This window comes from Hydra vulgaris, chromosome 10 (genome assembly GCF_038396675.1).
Source record: "Hydra vulgaris chromosome 10, alternate assembly HydraT2T_AEP".
NCBI lineage: Eukaryota > Metazoa > Cnidaria > Hydrozoa > Anthoathecata > Hydridae > Hydra > Hydra vulgaris.
In genome coordinates this window covers 10,910,001-10,934,629 of record NC_088929.1, presented here as the reverse complement: position 1 = coordinate 10,934,629, position 24,629 = coordinate 10,910,001, and the positions used below count along the sequence as shown (strand labels likewise).

The 24,629-nt window shown below is 25.7% G+C and overlaps 1 protein-coding gene across 2 annotated transcripts in view; it reads left to right on the top strand.

The window, feature by feature from the left end:
* LOC100200656 (mucin-4) overlaps positions 1 to 24,629 on the top strand; it is a 106,511-nt gene that overhangs the window by 41,346 nt on the left and 40,536 nt on the right. Inside the window, exons 9-12 of one of the 2 annotated variants that reach the window (XM_065807243.1) lie at positions 4,090 to 4,206; positions 8,176 to 8,292; positions 22,830 to 22,870; positions 23,102 to 23,120. In XM_065807243.1, coding sequence (XP_065663315.1) covers positions 4,090 to 4,206; positions 8,176 to 8,292; positions 22,830 to 22,870; positions 23,102 to 23,120 — 294 coding nt within the window. The remainder of the gene's footprint in view (positions 1 to 4,089; positions 4,207 to 8,175; positions 8,293 to 22,829; positions 22,871 to 23,101; positions 23,121 to 24,629) is intronic. The other variant, XM_065807244.1, reaches the window with a different exon arrangement.

Here is a 24,629-nt window from a genome sequence, read left to right as displayed (position 1 = left end):
TATATATATATATATATATATATCATATATATATATATATATATATATATATATATATATATATATATATATATATATATATATATATATATATATATACATATATATATATATATACACATTTACTTATAGTAAACAGCTTAGATATACAGTTTGTGGTACAAAATAGCTCTTCGCTTGTTTGTGGTATTTAAACTGACAAAATAAAGGTTAGATTATAAAAAAACACATTAATTTAATTGCGGAAACTAGTTACAATTAAAAAACCACAAAAACGCAAATTAAAAGACTAGAATGTTTTTATTTTATTTTTCGAAAATAAAAACATTCTGAATGTTTTTATTTTTATTTTTTTACTGTAAAACATGCGCGGAGTGTTGCTACATTGACTATCTTATAGCCTGACTCGTAACAGAGTGCTGCTACATCGACTTAGGGTTTGGGTGGGGCAGGCAGTCTATGTATTATATATAGGAAGGCAGTTTGAAATAATAATAATAAAAAAAAAAAAGTTTTTCTGGTCTTTAAAATAAATAAAACCTAAAACTGACATTTTATGGTAAAAACTTTAAGACAATCATGCAAGAGTTAATATATATATATATATATATATATATATATATATATATATATATATATATATATATATATATATATATATATATATGCAATCTAATTATCATTACATTCTAAAAATATTTAATTCAAGAAATAATACAGCTCTTTAGTCTGTTATAATAAACAATGGAAAGGATCAGTGCTGGACTTGCCCAATATCTCCATGAGCCTTTTGGCCAACATCTATATTCAACTTTTTTATTTTTCTATCCTTTCCCTTCACTTCATTACAACTTTTCATCTATTTTATTTATATCTTGTTGATTGAACTTTGTTAATTGATCAAATCAAAACAATAATCATGTCAATGATTAGTTAATGAAAGTTTATTTGTCTATATATTAAGTTTGTTATAAAGCTTTTAGTTAGTTAAAACATTTATAAAAAATTGCAAAAAATTGAATCAAAGTTTAAATGTGAAATATAACTATAACATACATATACAGGTTACACAGTTTCAAAATCATTTGGATATTTTATAATTTTATTATTGCTATAAATTATAATTCGAAATGATCCTTGTGCACACCTGTTAATTTTTAGTTTACTAAACTTATTAAATTTAAATTAAAAAGTTTATTTTACACATTTTAGTAAGGTAAAAAATTATACTTTTTCACAAGTGTTTTTGTTATATTTTATTTTTAATAAAATGAAATTTGTATTATTTATATCATACTCTTTATTCAGAATGTCAGGAAAACGAAAAAGTGGTATTTATAAAGTGGTATAAAAGTGCTATAAAAGTGGTATATATAAAGTGTTTAAAATAAAAATCAAAAGGCAAAATCTGATGAAAATTGAAGGAGAAAAATGCTACAAATTATCAGACGTGTTTGGCATTTAAAGTTCTATAAATGCTTTGGAAGATTTACCAAGTAGTTCCCAAAGTCATATACCAATCAGACAATTTCAAATCTTGTATTGTTGCAATCGTATAGCATAACAAAGTTAATTGAAAAGTAAGGAACTGGAGACAATCCAGATATACAACATAAAGATCAAAAAGTGCAAGAAAATGTTCCTTTTAAAGAAATACCAATCAAACAAATATATCAAGAAAAAAATATCAGTTATGAAGAAAAGGATGAAAAAGGTGTAGAGACAATTATGTACTTTCTTAAATTGACAAATAAAAATTTAACTCAGTTTTTGAAAATTCATCCCATTCAACCTTCATTACTTATATATAACTTAAATGATCAAAAAGTTTATTTTCGGAAAGTATGTAATTGTATGTAATTGGTTAACTTTAAATGTTAAGAGATACAAATTTGTACAAATATCTCTATATTTAAAACGGTTATAACTATATTTAAAATGGTTATAATATTTAAAATGCTAAACGTGGTTTTTTAAAAAGAATCATATAAACAACTCAATTTAATTTAATAGTACATTTGAAGTTATATTTTGTTTTCTATGTTCTGCAGACTTTCTATGAAATCTCTATATCCAAAAAATTTAACAAAAAATTTAGACAGAGTAAATATTTTGTCTGCATTTCTAAAATTTGATATTTTTTTAACAGCTCAAACATTTTTATGAATATTTGAAGAAACTTTGTCATTATACTTACAAATATAAGGTATAGATATTGCAATTACATTTGGTATGGTAAAAAATACAAATAAAAATCTTTTTAAAATACAAGGACAGGATTTTGATACTGTATATCAAAAATTTTGCATTGGCTGCAAATGAAGTTCTAGACAAGAGAGAAATCGAAATTCAAATTGAAACAATGTTATGTCAAACATGTAAAAGAAATAGAACGGGATTAAGATTTTGTATAAGTGTCTGTAATGTTATAACGGATTTACGAGTAACATGGTTGAGTGATTTTAAAAAAATGATCCTTTTTAGAATGATATATTCTATTTAGATCCAAATAATTTCCCACAAATTTCAGTAGAATTATATTGCTATTCACATTTTTGAACCTTTGTCAATTTAATAAATAAAAAATTACAAAGAAAATTTTGAAAGCTGAATTTTTTTTTTTATAATTCACCTCCCCAAGGCTGAGAAGGCCACTACAGATGAGGAGGCTACTTGTGATTACTTGATACTTGTGAACTAACAGATTTTCAAAAAAGTGGAAAATATTTAATGGTACTTCAGTTTAATGGTACTTCAATTTAAAGGTACTTTATTTTAATGGTACTTTAGTTTAATGGTACTTTATTTTAGTGGTAATTTTATTTAATGGTACTTTAGCAGAGGATAGAAGTGAATTTTTTTTCTGATGAAGAGGATGATGAAGAGAATAATAAAGTAAGATCATGCAAATCATGCAAAAATTGTATTGTTTATGCTGTTATACAGTATTGCAAAAATTTCATCTGGATACACTAGCATACTAAAATTTATTTTTAGCGTACAAGTTTGTTATAACTTCATTATCAATACAAGTATGTCATGAGAAATCTTTTTCAAAGTTAAAATATATTTCAAATTAACTCAGAAATTGGTAAAGTTTGAAACATTTGGGTGCATTTATGCTCATGGCATGTAAAAAAGATAGAGTTACTAATGTACTTTTTTTATATTGTTGGCCTTTATCATCAATATTTCCCAGGCCTAAGTCTTTTTCCAGTCCAGCTCTAGAAATCATATATACATATTTTTAAATTTATGTATTTATTAGTAATAAATTATTATTTGAACTAATTTAAAAAACAATATTTTGCCTTTTATCTACATCACATGTGCATACATAATGCATGGTTTTTTTTTGGAATTGTTCAAAGTATTAACACTGGAGTTTGCAGACTGTTTTCTTTTATATTTTTATATTATATGTTAATATAATTTAGTTTGTTTATATTAATAAATTAGGCATAAGTTAGGAATAAATAAAAAGAATTTTGGAATAAATTAACAAATTAAGAATAAATTAGGGAATTAAAAATGTCAAATCTAAGATATCTTGTTACCATTATGAATAAGTATTTTATAATGTTCACTTATCAATTTTTTTTTTTTTTTTTCGTTTATTAATTTTTATTAAAGTTAATTTTTATTAAAGTTAATTTTTATTAAAGTTAATTTTTATTAAAGTTAATTTTTATTAAAGTTAATTTTTATTAAAGTTAATTTTTATTAAAGTTAATTTTTATTAAAGTTAATTTTTATTAAAGTTAATTTTTGTTAAAGTTAATTTTTATTAAAGTTAATTTTTATTAAAGTTAATTTTTATTAAAGTTAATTTTTATTAAAGTTAATTTTTATTAAAGTTAATTATATAAACATTCATTTTGTAAAAAAAATTTATTTCAATTTTTTTATTTCGACTAAACTTTAATATAAAATAAAGAAATAGTTTAAGGAAGTTCATTTTAGTTTTTTATATATATAAGGTTATTTAATACTTTTATTAAATAACCTTCATTTGTAAGTTAAATCACATATGAATATACTGAGACAAATTTTTAACTTTTTTTTTATTGTTTGTAAATGTACTTTTAGTTATTTGCGAAGACAAAAGAAATGATTGCCAAAAATTTGCAATTGTGCCTGAATTTTGTCTGCGGTTAAATCATTTTGCAAAAGAATATTGTAGGAAATCATGTGGTTATTGTCCAGGTATTATTTCTGAATTTAAAAAAATAATAGACATTTTCAGTTACCAAAATTAGTTTTTTTTTATCATTTAAGTTATATTTAATTGATCATTTTTTATTAAGGTCTTGTTTTGTGTATTATTTTTTAGGAGTTAGACAAACACTTTATGAAACAGATACCACTTAAGCTAATTTTTGACAGAAAGTTATTAGATAATTATAAGCCTGCAAGAAGTGGAAATGTGGAAACTAATAAATAACAAAGTTATTTATTAGTTTAAAAAGTTCCTTTTTAAATTTTACAGTATGTTGTTAAATTTTTTCAGAACTGTTTGTAGTTAACTTTTTCTTTAACTCATTGCTTAAATCTAATGGCTACACTCTTCCTGTCATCATAGAATCGTAGAAATCATAATTGTTTCTCCCTCTGTTACTCAAGTTATTTTCTACATAAACTCAACTACAGCTTAAACCACAAGCTGTAGTTGAGACAACATTACTGTCACAGTTTTACAAAAATCTTCTCAAGAGTTTTCTTCATTACTCTTTAAACTATTTAACAAGTGCTGAATCTTTTTTTTTCTTTTCTTCCTGCTGCAAAATGACATCTCTGGTTCCAATTCATTGTATCAGTATTCATACTACTATTAGCAAAGTCTTTGAATCTTTAATTAATAAACTTCATAAATTATTAAACTTTATAAATTAATAAACTTTAATTAATATCTTTTCTTGGGTTTAACTTTATGACAATCAGTAAGAGTTTGATCGTCTCGTTCTGTTGCTGACTTGTTAGTTGTTGTAGCAAAAGGGTTCTATTGTGCATTGGATGGAGGCGGTGGGGCGAGGGTTATTACTTTTGATATATCAAAAGCTTTTAATGTAGTCTGACATTTTCAATGAGCTCACTTCCTGTGGCGTTTGTAGAGTGATTTCTAAAATTATTGAATTATTTCTTTTGAATTGCAGTATTGTCCCTTTTTTTTTTTTTTTTTTTTTTTTTTTTTTTTTTTTTTTTTTTTACAGGAAGTTACTTTGTTGGAAGTTGCCAAGTGGTTGTTAATGCAAAATTAAAACTTATTAAAATACTTAAAGACTAAACTTTTATTAAGTAATAAAAGAAATGTAAATGTATCAAGTATTCAGTGTTAACAGATAAACATCTAAAAAATTGGAAATCATTGTTAAATTAATACTGTGATTGATTTTTTACAAAATCAATCACAGTATCAACCAAATGCTTATAACTTGTTCTATAAGCAAATGTATGTGCAATAACTTCAATAAAAAGGGTTTAAAAACTTTAGGCTGCAAAAGAGTTAAAAAATTTTCTGAAGTTAATACATTAAAATTGAAAAGCTACATATTACATTTAGAACTGAAACATGATTTTATTTTCATGACTCTATTTGTTAGGTTGATGGAGGCAATTGAATCAAAATTCTGAAGTAAAAGTATTTTTTCGTTCTAAATCCAAAGGGTTATCTTATCTTGGCTGCATTTTTAGACCTCTACAAGGTTACAATAACAAATCTTAAATTATGCAAATGGCAATGAAATACTAAATTCAATTACATTTGCAAACAATACAGCAAAAAATAAAAATACCTTCTTAACCCTAGAGCCTTCTCAGTTTGACCTTTATATATATATTTTTTGTGTGAACATTACACAGTTAAATATTGTCAAATAGTCCAACAACAATTAATATCGATATATTTATGAATATGTTTATTTTGTAAATAAATAAATGGTAACTATACTATTCCAGATAAAATATTATTGGTATGCTTACTGATAAAGCGCATTCACAAGCAATCTCTTTTCCAACTTTAATAATTATATAATATCCAAAGCTTCTGAGAGTATCAGTGTCCTAGAAATACAAAAAAAGAAATATTTAGCTTAGTAATTTAAACAATAAAAAAAGATAATCCACCAAGTTACAACTGTAGTACCACTGCTGTTCTCTCACCAACTATTGTTAAAAATATTTTACTTAATTTAGACACTAGGAAATCAATTGGAAAAGATAAAGTTCATTCATGTTTACTTAACGAGTGTGCTATGGCTTTGTCATTACCACTTGCATTTCTGTTTCAATTATCTCTTGATTCTAAAATATTCTCAAGAAATCATCCTGTACCTATATTACATAACTCTTTAAAACTCTTTAAAAAAGAAAGTAAAATCAATTCAGTCTATTACAGGTTAACCTCTCTAACATTGGAAAACATCACAAAAAGTGCTGTAATGTATTGCCTAAATGCAAATAAATTAGCAAATCCTAAACAGAAACACTATTTTGCAACAGAATTAATTTTAAACAAAGGTTTTATTGATATAATCTTCCTTGAATTTGTCAAAGCTTTTGATGAAGTTCCTCACAAAGGATTTTTAGATAAAGTATTCAAAAAAGAAACCCAAGGCCAAATTCACAAATGGCTAAAATCTTTTTCATCAAACTCAGTGCGTAGTTGTTGGTGATATTGTTGGCAGTTCTCTTCTTTCCTTGTGGAACTAAATATCAGGCTGATATTGAGTTCCACAAGACTCTGTTATTATCCTTAATTACTCCTTCTCTTGTCAATGCAATAAATATTTTTCAATAGACTGTACTTGAGTAATTTCTTGTACTAAATCTTATTATACTTCTCTATGATTTTATTAGTAAAGTTTTGAGTAAACTCTTTAGTGAACTTTTTAAATAAAATTTAGTAGCTGCCAGTTAGCTCTTATTTGTTTATTATCAAAATTGGCTATGAACACTAATAATGCATCCACTCAAGTTTGGCTATCAATACAAATTGGCTATCAACACAAATAATTTCAACATATGCTAATAAGCACCCACAATACTTGTATAATACACAACTAATTTTTTCTATTAGTTAGTGCATCATGATTTGTCTATCTACTTTATTAAATGCTTTACTAGCATCAATGGTATGTTTTGTGTATTAGAAGGTTTGTGTGTTTTGTGTATTAGATAGGTTATATAATTATTACATTTTAAATTAGCTAAATTTTAAATTATCTCCTCCAATGAGTAAGTAGTATAATTGCAGTTTTTTTTGAAACCAAAATTTCAAATTGTGTTTTCAAACCTCAGACATAGCAATTTTTTTAAATAAGTTTGTTATTACATTTGATATCATGATTGACTTAATGTTATTCAGATTGTCTGCATTCGCATCTTTTACAATTCGATTAATGAGGAGCCTAGTGGAGTTGTATTATTTTTTAAATTAATAATTTGATACATGCTAATGCTTTTTCAATTATATTTTTTAATTTTATTGTGTGTGCATATATATATGCTAATAAATTTTGTAAAGTGCTTTTATAAAGACAAAACACTTAAAAGTTTCATAAGATCTTTTTGCTAAATTTTGTATGTATTTTTCTAATATTTAAAAGTAATTTTTGGATTTGCTTTATTTTTTTCCTACAGCTTTTTATATTGTTTATACTTAGACAAATTATCGTCGCTTCTATTTTTTAGATATTTTATTTAGAGTTTTTTGTTTTTGTTTTGGCGATTTTCTTATTCCTTTGGTAGTCCATGGAGTTGTTAGATATTTTTATTTCTTTTTCAACTTTTATTTCTTTTTCAACTTTAATTTCTTTTTCAACTTTTGGAAAATGTTTATTGTAGAGAGTTAGGAAAATGTCTATAAACTTATAGTAAGCGGAGTTTGTGAAACGCTTATTAATAAAGTTAAAAATTGCTTGTAGATGCACGATAATAAGATTTATCGGATGATTTTTAATAAATTTTTTCTATGATAATTAAGATGAATTTGACACTTATATTTAATTGGTAATAGTTAAATATAAATATTTATATTCAAATTCAATTGTGATTTATTATAATATTTTAATATGTTATTGTTTTTTATATTTTTAATGCATTATTATAATATTTTGAATATAAGTATAATTAATTATACTAATAATTTTATACAATTCAAATATGTTATGCTCTTAGTTACTTGTGAGGACAAAAATGACAATTGTCCAACATTTGCAAAAGTACCTGAATTCTGTGTTCAATTGAACCACTATGCAAAGGAACATTGTAGAAAATCATGTGGCTACTGTCCAGGTAATTTATTTTATTACCGCTATATTGGCAAATTATATGTCATATCATATATCAGTCCTTTATTTTTAAATTATCATATATAATATATTAGTTCTGTAATTTTAAATAATCATATATCATTAGGTATTAATCTTGATTAACCAGTCGTTAAATAAAGTTAAAATATAGCTAAATAAATTTTATATATTTTTATAATGTCAATTGCAGCTGCAGACTAAAAGTAAAGTTGGTTAAAGTATAACTTAAAAGAAAGAGATATAACTCAAAAGTATAAAAATAAAGTGTAACTCAAAAACAAGCAAGAAACCATTCATCCACCCAAAAGTAGAAGTTATACAACTCAAAAGCAATCATAATTCTTGTGAATATCAATAAGTTTTGATTAAGTTTCAAAGTTTCTGACATTTGCTCTTTTGAAAGTCTTTCTTTATTTTTTCAATGTCTTGAAAAAATAAAGAAAGTCATCATCAAATAAACCTCACAATGTAGAATTCTCTAAAAAGACTTAGCTCCTATTGCAACTTCAACTCAGTCAAGAGTTGTATGCAAAAATTGATGAATAAGCAAGAACATTTTACTTGGCATGAAATCTCACAAAAGTGAGACTTCATGCACTACCAGGCTTATTTAATGATTGCTGAAGTCATTTTTAAATTACTATTCTTGTGCTCTCCTACACAAAGGCTGTAATTTTATTTCTGCAAACTGGAACAAAGTATGATTTGGTAATAAATACCATGTACAAAATAATATCGGTAATAAAAATATTTTTTAAAGTTTGCTAGAGGAAGTTAAAAAGTGTCTGAAATTTGTTTGGATAATCACTGGTCCAGAAACCCTCCACCTGAACTGCAAAGTGTAACATTATTTGTGCTGTGTGTGCTGTCAAAATATTGCAAAAGTTGTATCCACCATGGCTGAGTAAAAGAAAACTGAATTTTCACTTTTTTTTTGACTAAAAAGTAGCTGACGTAATTAATTATTATAAATATTGGTTCAATCTATTATCATGACTTGTTATATCAAACTAGTTGATTTGATTTTTAACTTTAAAATTGAAAACTAGTAATTAAATTGGTAACTTCAACTTGAAACTAGAAATTTAATTGATAACTTTAACTGTAAACTAACAATTTGATTGTTAAAAACTATAACTAGTTTTGTATTTTCTTTAGAATTTTTTTGTTCATAAAAGGCTTTTCTTGTTCACATAGACTTTTCTTGTTCACAAGAAAAGCCTCTGTAAACAAGAAGTTTTTTTCTGTGAAAAGACTTTTATTGTTCTTTATCAATTTTTGGATTAGAACAAAAATACTGGTATGTTGTAAAAAGAAAATTGAAATGGTGGGATACATTATTTTTACAAAATTGTCCTAAATACTGCATTTATTTTTGAAATATGGCATAAATAATCATCAACTAGTTATATAGGGATTCAAAATTTTCAAGTTTTTTTTTTTTAACCCATATATATATATGCATATATATATATATGCATATATATATATATATATGCATATATATATATATATATGCATATATATATAAATACATATATATATATATATATATATATATATATATATATATATATATATATATATATATATATATATATATATATATATATATATATATATATATATATATATATGTATGTATATATATATATATATGTATGTATATATGTATATATATATATATATATATATATATATATATATATATATATATATATATATATATATATATATATATATATATATATATATATATACAGTGTGTGCAAAAAGTATCCCACACAAAGGAAAAACTTTATTTAGTTAAAGACCATGCAACAAAATAACATAAACAAACACTATTCTAATGTAATTTTACATGGGAAATACAAATATCATATCAAAACAACAATATCATTAAATGTTGACTTGATAATTGCAATTTTGTAAAAGTTAAGGTTCAAAAAGTATCCAACACATCGTAAAAAAAGAATTTGATTTGCTAATAATTTGTCATCCGTTATGTTCGAGGTAATATTCTAGAATCAGAAAACGTTGGAACATTCTAGAATGCAAAAGAACGTCATAGATTCTTTCTAACTGCAGTCATTCATTACCTGACATCTTCGTTGAAAGGTGGTCTAAATTTTACGCTCTTCAACAATGCTTAAAACTGCAGAATTGTCTGAATTAACTAGAAAATCAATTATTCAGCTGTACAGAGATGGTTTAGGATATAGAAAAATTTCATCTGTGTTAAATATCCCAATTTCGACAGTTGATGATACTGTTCGGAGGTGGAAATCCTTCCATCTTTTGGCTAGTCTGCCTCGTTCAGGGCGTCCTACAAAAATATCTGACCGTACAGCTAGGAATTTAGTTTGAAAAGTACAGAATAATCCTCCACTGACTCGGTCTGAACTGCAAAAGGACTTGCAATCATCTGGGACAAATGTTTGCAAAAGAAGAATACTGTCCCAACAGTTAAGTTTGGAGTTGGCAGCATAATGTTTTGGGGTTGTTTCTCTTCTGCAGGCCCTGGGGAATCGGAAAACATAGAAGGAAGGATGAACTCAGAAATGTATTGGGGCATTCTTAAGAGATGTCTTGTGAAGTCAGCTGAAAAATTGAACCTTCCTCGAGGTTGGATATTCCAACAAGACAATGACCCTAAGCACACAGCCAGGGCAACTCGTGCATGGTTTCAGGAGAGGGAAATTGACTTATTGGAATGGCCAAGCCAATCACCTGACCTCAATCCAATTGAAAATCTGTGGCGGGAATTGAAATTGAGGGTACAGGAGAGAGATCCAAGAAATCTTATCCAATTGAAAGAAATATGCAAGGAAGACTAGGCTAAAATTCCTATTAGCATATGTGCTAATTTTGTGAACAAGTATTCCAATCGTTTAGAAGCAGATTTGGCTGCTAAAGGTCACACGACGAAGTATATATATATATGTATAAATTATGTTAGTGTATTCTACAAATAGAGTGCTCAATGTTCTTAAAGAACAGAGCAATAATAAGTTAGTAGAAACACTTAGCTAGTTTTTTTCTTTCTAAAAATATCAAAACACTAGTAGAAGTTTGTTGCGCATATGTCAAGATAATTATTTTTTAATGTACTCAGGTAATTAGTCTTAATAAGCTGCAGATTGTCTGAAAAAAAAATGATGTTCTGAAACATAATAAAGAAGAAAGTTTATAAGCCCGTCCTGCTACTCCAGTAGGTACTGCTGTGGAGGCAAAAAAATAACAAAAAAAACCCGTAATTGACATCTATGTTAGAGATACTTATGTTAAGTGTTTACGCAATCAATAAAGTTAATCTGTGTATCTTAGACATTAAAAAGATGATTTTTTTTTTAAAGTAGGAAGATGTTTTCATTCAATTGAGACTTTTTCAGAAATAAATAAACGGGGTAAAAGTTTTAATGAGCTCTAACCATGCAAACAAAGTGCGGATATTTATTTATTTTTGCTCTAGGAGCAATGTTTAAATGAATTGTTTTTTTTACCATTTAAAAAACATTAAAGTAAAGAAATAGAGGATAGATAAATAATTGAATAAGTATAAAAATCTGTTTTTATAGGTAGGTGTGAAATAACCTCCTCCTAATATATATATATATATATATATATATATATATATATATATATATATATATATATATATATATATATATATAATATATATAGATATAGATATATATATATATATATATATATAGTTCTATAGTTTGTTGGCTTTAGGAAGAGCGGAAGGAAAAAAGTGATTCTTACGCCAACACATACGTCACTTTTAATTACTTTTGACTTTCGTCCAACATTTCCGTGTTGGACGAAAGTAAAAACCATTAATTTAATTACAAATTAATCGTTTTTTAAAAAAACCACAAAAACGCAAATTTAATTGACCAGAATGTTTTTAAAAACATTCTGAATGTTTTTATAACATTTTGAATGTTTTTAACAATATAAACAATGTTTTTATTTTTATTTTTTTTAATAAAATGTTTTTATTTTTATTTTTTTTAATAAAATGTTTTTATTTTTATTTTTTTTACTGTAAATCATGCGCGGAGTGTTGCTACATCGACTATCTTATAGCCTGACTCGCAAGGGAGTGCTGCTACATCGACTGACAAATAGCCTGACTCGCAAGGGAGTGCTGCTACATCGACTGACAAATAGCCTGACTCGCAAGGGAGTGCTGCTACATCGACTGACAAATAGCCTGACCCGCAAGGGAGTGCTGCTACATCGACTGAGGGTTTGGTTGGGGCAGGCAGTCTATCATTATTAAAAAAAAAAAATTCCGGTCTTGCATTTTAATTTTTACTTTTTGTCAACAAAATATCGAAAAAACTTTCGGACAACATCTAAGGGTTCTATAATATATATATATATATATATATATATATATATATATATATATATATATATATATATATATATATATATATATAAATTAGTAAAAAACACTTATCTAACTTTTATCTTCGACTTGAAGTTTCACCATTGCTGGATCATCAGGAAGAGTTACTAAATCTCAAAAAAAATTCAATTTATAGAAAAAATATTTTACAGGAAGTTATAAATTATTATAAAAAAATTTTAATTACTATATTTTTTTGTTAACGGGAAGTTACAGAAAGTAATTATGAAACAATTTTCTTTGAAATGGGGATAGTTTAATTTGGTCATTTGTTTTTATAATTTTTTAAGAGGTATTTATTTTCGTGCCTACATTTAGAAATTAATTCAGATTTTTTATTTAATAAATTTTCTTGATTTAAATGAGTAATTATTTCAAATTTTTCTTGCAAACATAGCATACATTTTTTGGAAATGTTATTATAGGCAGGGGCAGATTTTAGAATAGACCATTGTAAATTAAAATTTTTATTTTTTTCTTTTAAATCACAAATATATTTTGACAGCATAGTCTCTTTTGAATATTTTTTGTGTTTAAACGATTGTTTGTGGTTGGCATAACGTTTTTTCCATTCCCCTCGGTTAAGCCAATATATTGTTTATCAGGGTTGTTTTGTGAGGAAACAATGCACTTGTAAATTACATTTTTCGAAAGGCATTTTCCATTTAGAGGGCAATCTATTTTTTGTTTACAATTACAATAATCAGTGTTTTTTTCTTTTATATGTTCATTTTTATTAATTAACGAGTAGCTGTGGCCTTTTATAATTCTTTCTAAATTTTTTGTACAACTATAACTTACTTTAATGGTATTTCTGTTAAAAATCTTATATAATTTATTAGAGGGAGGAAAATGTTTGTCTACTAATTTTAGAAAAATTTTACCTATATTTGTTGAAACATTTTTGCTGTACGGGGGGTTGAACCAAATTATGTTTCTATTTCTATTACGCTTTTTTGCAATTTTCTTTTCAAATTTTAGCTCGAAATTTTGAAAGCCACTTTTTTTAAGGGCATCTTCATCAACGCGTTTAGAGGAGTTAAAAATATTTTCATTAGAAGAGTTTTGGTTTAGCCTATTGTTAATTGAAATTGGAATTTGTTTTAGAATTTGAGGGGGATGGTTCGAATTTACATTAATATACAATAATTCGTCATTAGGTTTTTTGTAGGGCTTATAGGAACTTTCTGAGAGGTTAAATGTGACATCAAGAAAATTCACTATTTTTAAATTTATATTTATTTCAATTAGGAAGCCAATATTTTTAAAAACTTTAATAATATCTTTTCTAATTTTATCGAGTTGTGGCCCTGATTTTTTATGCATTATTATTAAACCGTCGTCGCGATAAAGACCTAATTGATTAATTTGGATTATTTTAGCTAGGGTATTTAAAATATATAAACCTACAAATTCGCAAATTTCTGCTCCGTCGTAACTTCCCATTGTTACATCAAAGCATTCGTGCGTGGTTTTTTTCTTCCACGTTTCCTTATCAAGATAGAGTAAATTTTTTCTGCAGTGCTTAATTATACGGATAGTGTCCTCAGTAATTTCTAAATGGGATTTTCAAAATTCTATTGTTTTATCTAAAATTTCTGCTGTAATTGAGGGGTAAAAATCAATAATATCAAATTGTATAAATGTGCATTCATTTTTATTGCTAATTTTAGAAAACCAATCAGTGGTATTTTTCCACTGATGTAAACCTAATTTTTCCCGAATAGAGTTATTAATTTTGTCTAGTTTTATTTTACTAACGTGCCCTTGTTCACTTTTTGAAGGTACTAGTAGCCTACAAGGGAGTTTATTTTGAAAATTTGGTTTGTGATCTTTTAGCGAAACAAACGCTTGCACTGGTGCAACTGAATCACTTCTCGCATCTAAATTAATATTTTTGGCGATGTTTTGAGCTTCTAAATTAATGGCGTTTTCCAAGTTTTTTGGTAGGTTTATATATTTTAAATACCCTAGCTAAAATAATCCAAATTAATCAATTAGGTCTTTATCGCGACGACGGTTTAATAATAATGCATAAAAAATCAGGGCCACAACTCGATAAAATTAGAAAAGATATTATTAAAGTTTTTAAAAATATTGGCTTCCTAATTGAAATAAATATAAATTTAAAAATAGTGAATTTTCTTGATGTCACATTTAACCTCTCAGAAAGTTCCTATAAGCCCTACAAAAAACCTAATGACGAATTATTGTATATTAATGTAAATTCGAACCATCCCCCTCAAATTCTAAAACAAATTCCAATTTCAATTAACAATAGGCTAAACCAAAACTCTTCTAATGAAAATATTTTTAACTCCTCTAAACGCGTTGATGAAGATGCCCTTAAAAAAAGTGGCTTTCAAAATTTCGAGCTAAAATTTGAAAAGAAAATTGCAAAAAAGCGTAATAGAAATAGAAACATAATTTGGTTCAACCCCCCGTACAGCAAAAATGTTTCAACAAATATAGGTAAAATTTTTCTAAAATTAGTAGACAAACATTTTCCTCCCTCTAATAAATTATATAAGATTTTTAACAGAAATACCATTAAAGTAAGTTATAGTTGTACAAAAAATTTAGAAAGAATTATAAAAGGCCACAGCTACTCGTTAATTAATAAAAATGAACATATAAAAGAAAAAAACACTGATTATTGTAATTGTAAACAAAAAATAGATTGCCCTCTAAATGGAAAATGCCTTTCGAAAAATGTAATTTACAAGTGCATTGTTTCCTCACAAAACAACCCTGATAAACAATATATTGGCTTAACCGAGGGGAATGGAAAAAACGTTATGCCAACCACAAACAATCGTTTAAACACAAAAAATATTCAAAAGAGACTATGCTGTCAAAATATATTTGTGATTTAAAAGAAAAAAATAAAAATTTTAATTTACAATGGTCTATTCTAAAATCTGCCCCTGCCTATAATAACATTTCCAAAAAATGTATGCTATGTTTGCAAGAAAAATTTGAAATAATTACTCATTTAAATCAAGAAAATTTATTAAATAAAAAATCTGAATTAATTTCTAAATGTAGGCACGAAAATAAATACCTCTTAAAAAATTATAAAAACAAATGACCAAATTAAACTATCCCCATTTCAAAGAAAATTGTTTCATAATTACTTTCTGTAACTTCCCGTTAACAAAAAAATATAGTAATTAAAATTTTTTTATAATAATTTATAACTTCCTGTAAAATATTTTTTCTATAAATTGAATTTTTTTTGAGATTTAGTAACTCTTCCTGATGATCCAGCAATGGTGAAACTTCAAGTCGAAGATAAAAGTTAGATAAGTGTTTTTTACTAATTTATTATTGCTCTGTTCTTTAAGAACATTGAGCACTCTATTTGTAAAATACACTAACATAATTAACATATATATATATATATATATATATATATATATATATATATATATATATATATATATATATATATATATATATATATATATATATATATATATATATATATATATATATATATATATACATATATACAGTAGCTGTCATGACCCCTATTTTACTTGTCATAACAGCTTGTAAACATATATTAGGATGGTTAAAATTAAAGTGGTTTACAACATTTTTTAAAAGAAACTCACACTGTTGCGAGTTTATTTTTCAAAAATGTTGGTTTTTTTTATATACAACACATTAAGGTCTAAAAAAATGCATCTTAATGTGTTCAATATGATAAAATAAGATATTTATAAACTTTTATAAAAATAATGGATTTATAAACTTTTTGAATAAAAAGTATTTTCAGGGGTGCCTCGAGGCCCTTGATTATTAGTGGGTCCCTACTAATAATAAAAAAAAAAGTTTTTAAAAGTATGTCATGGTGGTTCTCAAATAAAGGAAAATTATAAAAATTTAAAAAATAATAATCATTTCTTATTGAAAAGAAATTAAAATCATGTAAAAATGCGCTTTTTTCATTTTTAGTTAAAACATTTCCATTAAAAGTTTAATTTAATTCTTAAACATTAATTCTTTTAAGGAAGATGTCATCCATAAATTATGTCACATTATTTATGAAAAGTAAAAAGTGTTTTTTTGAAACACTAAACACTTTTCAGGCAATAAATAAGTTTAAGGAACTAGGTACACTCAAAGGTAGAAATCAGTCTGCAAAAAGGAAGAAAACCAGTAAACAAGTTAACCGGTCACTCCAATCACAGGTTTTCTTCTTTTTTCCAGAATGATTCTTATCTTTAACTATTTAGATGTTCACGACCGTCTGATAAAAAACAGGTTATTTGCAATCCTTTGGCTAGTGCAGGGGACATTAAAAGAAACTTTGCATAACATCTTTTTAAGCTTGTCTACTGTGAAGAACGGATTCATAGTTTTTAATTTGCAAGATTCATAGTTTTTAATTTGCTAGATTCATAGTTTTTAATTTGTTAACTATCCAGCTATCAAACCAAAACTAACAAATATCATGAAAATTAGGCAACTATAGTTTGCCAAAATGTACCAAGCATGGACCACAGACAATAAATTTCATTAAATATATTCTCGCATAACTAAATAAAAATTTCAAGATGAAAAGTTTAATAAATAAATGCTGTTAATTAAACTTTTAAAAGGTTAACTCATTACTACCAGCCATTTTAACAAAAATCTTTTTGTTGCAACTGCGCATTTTTTTGAATAAAATTTGGATGGCATAACACTGACAACTAATTAAAATTCAAATCTCTTTAAAAGCATAGCAAACTATATATCAATAGAAAGCTAAACAAATGAACTTTTCAATTAATTATTATTAGTTATTAACACGCATGATTAAACAATAAGAAATGCAAAGTGCTTAACCTATTGTTTTTATAAATAGTAACTAAAACAATGAGTCTAAAACAAAACTCATTTAATGTATAAAAATTTTTTTTCTTCTTTTGTAATTACTGAGCTAAATACTTATACACTCTACACGTTAAATTTTAATTGTTAACGCTGCTTTATTTTAGAACTAAATTTAAAGTTTTTTATCAAGGATTACCCAATACTTTTTAACTTTGTCAAGTAATAACTTTTTATAATTACACAATATGGCTCTTATTTGTTCTTGATTATATAGAGAATTAATTAAACCTTAAGAACAAACAAGTTATGTCTAGAGTGAAAATATATGTACAAAACAAAATAAATTGTAAAGCGGCTTCCAGCGGCTTGCGGTTAAGATTAAAAAAAAAATCAAAAACCGCTGTGCAAATTAAAAAAACTGTTAAATTTAAAATAACTAAAAAATGTTTAAAGTAGTTTATGATGAAAAAAAAAACTTTTATATAATAATAACTAAACAAATTCTTTAGTAATCTATAATAAAAAAAAAAAAAAATTCTATAATTTGATGAAAAAAAGAATTTTTAGATTATTTATTGAAATTCTACAATGATGTTATATACTAAAACACTTTGGAATTAAATGCGCTTGAATAAGTTATAAAGTCTGTAGATTGTGGCGTAAATATTTTAAAGACTTAAGGTGACTGGCTAACATGGAGGCGGTGAGCTTTGAGTAAAACAACAAAATTAATTTTTTTTGGTATATGATTATTATTTTGTTTTACTCAAAACAATTCAGCCCAAACATTTTTTTTTTCATTCTCTTTAATATGAACATAACTTCTCGGCACTTTAGGATCCCATAAGTCTCGGCACTTTGGGATCCCTTTAAAAAATAAACTAACAAATTTTATGAGTATTCACGATTGCACAATCTTTATTCAACATGGGGAACCCCATCATGCCACCAAGGTGTGCACGAGTGGTTTTATACCAACTGAATACAAGTTCTTGATTGGCCTGTTAACTTGTTGGACCTCAACCAAATAAAAAACCTCTGAAATTTTGTTAAAAATAGGGTTTCACAGAAGCAGCCTACATCTCTAGATCCACTAAAAAAGTCAATACTTAAAGTCTGGATACAAGAGCTAACACATGAGGCCTGTGAACACCTGATAGTTTCAATGCCAAGATGTCTAAAAAGCATTATTGATACAAAAGAAGGAAGCACTTTTTATTAGAAAATTTCTATAATTTATCTCTCAGAACAGTGATAAAACTTGCTATAAGGTACAATAAAATAATTAAATATATTTTGATGTTAATTAGTTTACTGTTGGTAACTATATGAATTTAGTAGCAAAAAGAGATTTTCTATATGTTGTCTTATTTCAATTCATGGGACTGTGTAAATGATAAAATCACTGTAATAGAAATTTAAATTTTTCATATCATCAGTCTTTACGATTGCTGTATACAGATTTTTGATGTTTCCATTTAAATGGTGATTTGAAATATTTGTTTCTTATAATGTTAACATGCATCTCCCTATCCATGAAGAATAACTGACAATTAAATTACTAGTCACTTATAGACTGCGGGCCATGATATAAAAAGATGCTTTAAAGTTAACTTTTGTGATGCAGTCATGCGATCTAGAAAGTTCCAATGTAAGTTGTTTTAGGTTGTGGAGATTCTAAAATAAAAATTTCCTAAATCAAAAACTCACAGTTCTTGACATATCAAGCTTCAAAAACCATCAAAACGATCTATTGATTTTTTTTGATTTTTGTGTTTACTATGTAAAAATTATTTTTTCCCCATAATTGGATTTTTTATTTCAGATGAGTTGAAGTCAAAAAAGTTTTTTAAAGTAATTAACAGAGGTATCGTATTAATGTGTTGTTATCGTGTGAAAAATATAGGCTTTATCAATTTATGGTTCATTTATACAGTAAAATAATATTTTACAATCTGATTTAAATTATTTATAAGCATAAGAGTTAAAAACTATTTGCTAATAGAATTAGATTTATTGTAATGCAAGTCTTCTATTAAGTCTGCTTTGTATTTGGCATAATCATTAACACCATCATTGTAAACATTGTCTTAAGCAGCAGAATCAGAGTTCTCCCACTTTGTTCAGTTACACTGATCTGAACACTTTAAAGTTGATTTTATATACAATCTTTATGAAGTTCAATACACTTTCTAGCGCTAGGGTTACTGCTAGATTCATAAACCATTAAATGTTGACTCCTGCTTCACTAATCAACCTAAATTCCCATACGGTTAGTTGCGTTTTATTCATTATTTCTTTGCTCGGCAGTTTAACAAAGTAATCCTGCATCTTTTGTTTCCGCCAGACTTAGTTGCGCTAACCATTTTTACAGCATTTTATAGAAGTTTTTTATTATTTAGTTCAAAAAAATATGTTATTAATGAATAATAACAAACAAATTATGTAGTTATATTATTTACTGCCCATATTCCAAGTTCCTACTATTTATTTTAGCCACCTAATAATTCTTATCTCACCATATTACATGGCGAAATAAAATATTCAAAGCTGAATTGATATTTTGATAAAACTTTCTCATTACTACAGAATCATTATACTTATATAAAAAGAATTTTTTTTTAAAAAAAGAAAGCTTAGTAACCATTTTATGACTTCATAAAGTGCTACTAAAACATTACCCAGCAAACATTGATACAGGTACTGTTTGGATTGTTAACTTAGGCCTATTTGGGACGCCCTCCAGGATTCTACCTATTATGTAAAGTGGTTTCCAAAAATAACTACTTTTAAAATGTTTAACATATAAAAGATTATATAATTTCATTTGCTTATTTCAAATAAAATAACCATTAAAATTACAATTTTATTGGAAAACAAGTCAAAGAAATTTTAATCATGTATCACTGTCTTTACTGTTGTCTCACAAGTTAAAAGCTTTTAAAACGTTGTTAAAACTACTTCTTTGAGCACCTCTTGATTGATCTGGTATGTCTGTTCAGTATGAACTGTTAAACATATTAAACTGTTAGTATTGAATTTTACACATCAAATTATATTTTTATTTAAATATGTTATAAAATTTGAATATCTTGTCAGATTTAAAATGCATTTTCTCACAATATTCCAATTGTGTTTAATAATAAGAGGGATTATTTTCACCAACCATTGTATTGCTTAATTCTTTAAAAGGATTACATATATTCTCACATAAGTCATTGACTATTTATCATTACTATTATATTTATATTTACTAACTTGTCATTATTAAAATTTATTAAAACTGCAGACATATTATAATTGTTGTGTTCTGAAGTTAATTTTATTCATCAGTATCCAAAGACAGTCAGTGTGCAACTATTGTAAATCATCGGACATATACTTGAAAAATATGCTACAAAATAATATAAAAAACAAAAAATTTTATAATTATGATACATATTGGTTAAAAATATTGTTTTGGCCCACTAACTTGGAGCTTAACTTTAGAAAATCATTAAATCTTTTGAGCTAGAGGATTTGTTATTTAATTATTTTCTATTAAATCTATTGATTATTTTATGTAACTTTTTACAACTGGATGACTGCAACGAAGATTTAATACAATGAATTTAGTGTTGGTAAGATGGAATTGAAGCAAAAGGGTTTAGGATAAAGGGTAAATGAGCTGGAGCAAACTTTATTGTTAGTTTTTAAGCAATGGATTCATAAGAGATGTAGTTGTATGAAAATTTCTTTTTTGATTGTTGGCGTAGAAAGTATACTTTTGGATAATAAATATAAATTAATAAAAAATGTGGTAAAAAAATGAAATAGTGGAGAAAAGGTAGAGTGTGTTGATAAATCTATTATCTATGTTATCTTAAAGATACAATTGGATGGTGTAGCAATCAGCTGGTGCAGCATAAAAAACCTCATAGAAAAAAAACAGAATTCAGAGAACTATCTTCACTTCAAACAGCAAATTCACTTCAAGACACCATTAAAGATTAAAGCAAAGAAAAGATCTTGGTAGAAAAAAAAAAAAGACATCAAGAAATGCAAGGACACAAATATGTATGCAAAAATAGTGATAATGAAACATGGTAATGATGATGATATAATATATATATACATATATTATATATATATATGTATATATATTATATATATATATATATATATATATATTATATATATCTGTGTGTGTGTGTGTGTCTATATATATATATATATATATATATATATATATATATATATATATATATATATATATATATATATATATATATATATATATATGAGATTCAAGTATTATGTTAAATTTTGTTCAAGTATTTTTTTGCCTTTCAACAAATTAAACATATTATTTCTGGTAATATGTGTGGGTTCTTTTTATAACTATTACTGTTAAAACTTTGTTGCTACTACTAGACATTCTAGCCCTGATGTTAATGATGAACCAGATCATCTTTTATTATTGGATTACTTCATTCTTTTTCGGTGAATTTTAAGAAAATTTTAAATAATAATATGGATAATAAGTGCTTCCTGCAAGTGTAACTATATATTTGATGTTATATTTGATGATCTTTAATAATATTAAAGATCTTGATGATGATGAAACAATCTTTTCAACGAAATTAAGATAATTTTCTGCAACAATTTTGCCTTCTGCTAGCAACTTGGCTTCTTTTATACTTAAATTTGCATTCGTACTTTTTAAATAAACTATTTCAATACACCAATGATTCCGCATAAATTAACTAGCTGGTACAAAGTTTAGCATTCTGCTGACATTTTGTTTATGGAATTCAAAAACATTGTTGATGTGTAATTTATGGAACTCAATTTTAAACAGTTTTCACAGTTTATGTTTTTATTAGTGGTCTTCTGTAAGATACACAAACATTGAATTGACTAAAAAAAAAAATGGCATAAAGAAATTGAAGCACGCGATAAAATTGAAAATTAAAAATTTAAAACAGCTATATCTTTCAAACTGCACATTCACAAGTTGAGAAATTTTAACCATCAATTTTTATATCTTAAAGTTAATTTATTTATTAATTAATTTAATTATCATTAATTAATAAATCAACTATTAATTTAATTGAACAAAATTAAACAAAGTTATAAACATTATAAACCATTCCATACTTTGTATGGAATGATTTAGAGTGAACTTTTGTTGATTAACATAATTAATTGACATACTTTAGATAAACTAATTGGCATACTTTAGGTAAAGTTATATTGAAAATAATATATTTTAATTATTATATATTTAGAGACAATCCCTACCCAGATTTCTCCAACACATCTGACAGAGGTAAAATCAATTGGATTCAACTGATTAGAATAGTTGTATTATTTAATGCTATTTATTTGGAAAATATTACATACTTTAACTTTAAGTTTTAAGATATTTATAATGGAAAAAAATATAAGATATATTCAGGGTTATAATCTTTTTTAAACACATGTGTTTTTTGTGTTTTGTATTCATAATATTAATCACAATGGTAGTTATAATATTCAATGAACTTTTATTTATTTTTAGCTTGTAGCTGATGTTAAAGGTAAATAAACAAAATGCTGGTTTAGTATTTTTACTGTAATTTTTTTACATTTATCAGAATAATATATATATATATATATATATATATATATATATATATATATATATATATATATATATATATATATATATATATATATATATATATATATATATATATATACATATATATATATATATATATATATATATATATATATATATATATATATATATATATATATATATATATATATATTTAAACAACTTTAAAATGTATTCTACAAAATTTTTGTTTATTTATATATATATATATATATATATATATATATATATATTTATTTATTTATATATATTTATATATATATTTAGTACAGAAGGTAAAAAATAATTCTTTTGACAACAAATACATCACTTTTAATTACTTTTGATTTTCATCCAACATTTCCATGTTGTCATAAAGTTAAAACCATTAATTTAATTGGAATTTAATCACTTTTTAAAAAAACCGCAAAAACGCAAATTTAATCGACCAGCATGTTTTTAAAAACATTCTTTTTAATAATATTTTTTAAGTTTTTAATAATATAAACAAAGTTTTTATTATTTTTTTTTTTGATAAAATGTTTTTATTTTCATTTTTTTTACTGTAAATCATGCGCGTAATGTTGCTACATCGACTATCTTATAATCTGCTGCTACAAGGAAGTGCTGGTACATCGACTATCTTATAGCCTGCTGCTACAAGGGAGTGTTGCTATATCGACTATCTTATAGCCTGACTCGCAACAGAGTGCTGCTACATCGGCTAAGGGTTTGGTTGAGGCAGGCAGTCTATCAAGTAATAAAAAAAAAATATTCCGGTCTTGCATTTTAATTTTTTTAAATATTATATATACAGTGGTGGCAAAAAGTCATGCACCCAACTGAAAAATAACACTTTTTTACTATTTACACATATAAATTTTATTTAAAAAACACTAATAACTGTCCCAAATGTTAGCAACATAAAATATAAATGTCTTGAAAATAAAAATGTTTAATATTTTGTATTACCGCCTTTGGCTTTGGGGACATGCATGATTCGCCGTGGCATGGACTTGACCAATGAATGTAAGGTTTCTGGGGTAATGCTTTCCTACGCTTCATTCAAACACCTCCACAAATCTTCCAAACCAGTGGGTTTGGGTACCTGCAGCTTTTGGAAGATGATCTCCCACAGATGTTCTATGGGATTGAGGTCAGGGTTCTGAGGAGGCCACTCCAAGACTCGTACACATTTGGAGGTTAAGAAATCACATACCCGGTTAGCTTTGTGACAGAGTGCGTTGTCCTGCTGAAAGACAAACTCACCTTGTCTGCCAAATAAAGCACCAGCTGAAGGGAGCATGTGATCTCTTAGGACTCCAATGTACTGGTCCTGGTTCATTGCACTTACACAACGGTACAATTGACCTATTCCGGACCATGACATGCAACCCCAAACCATGATAGACCCTCCTCCGTGCTTCACAGTAGCATTAATGCAACT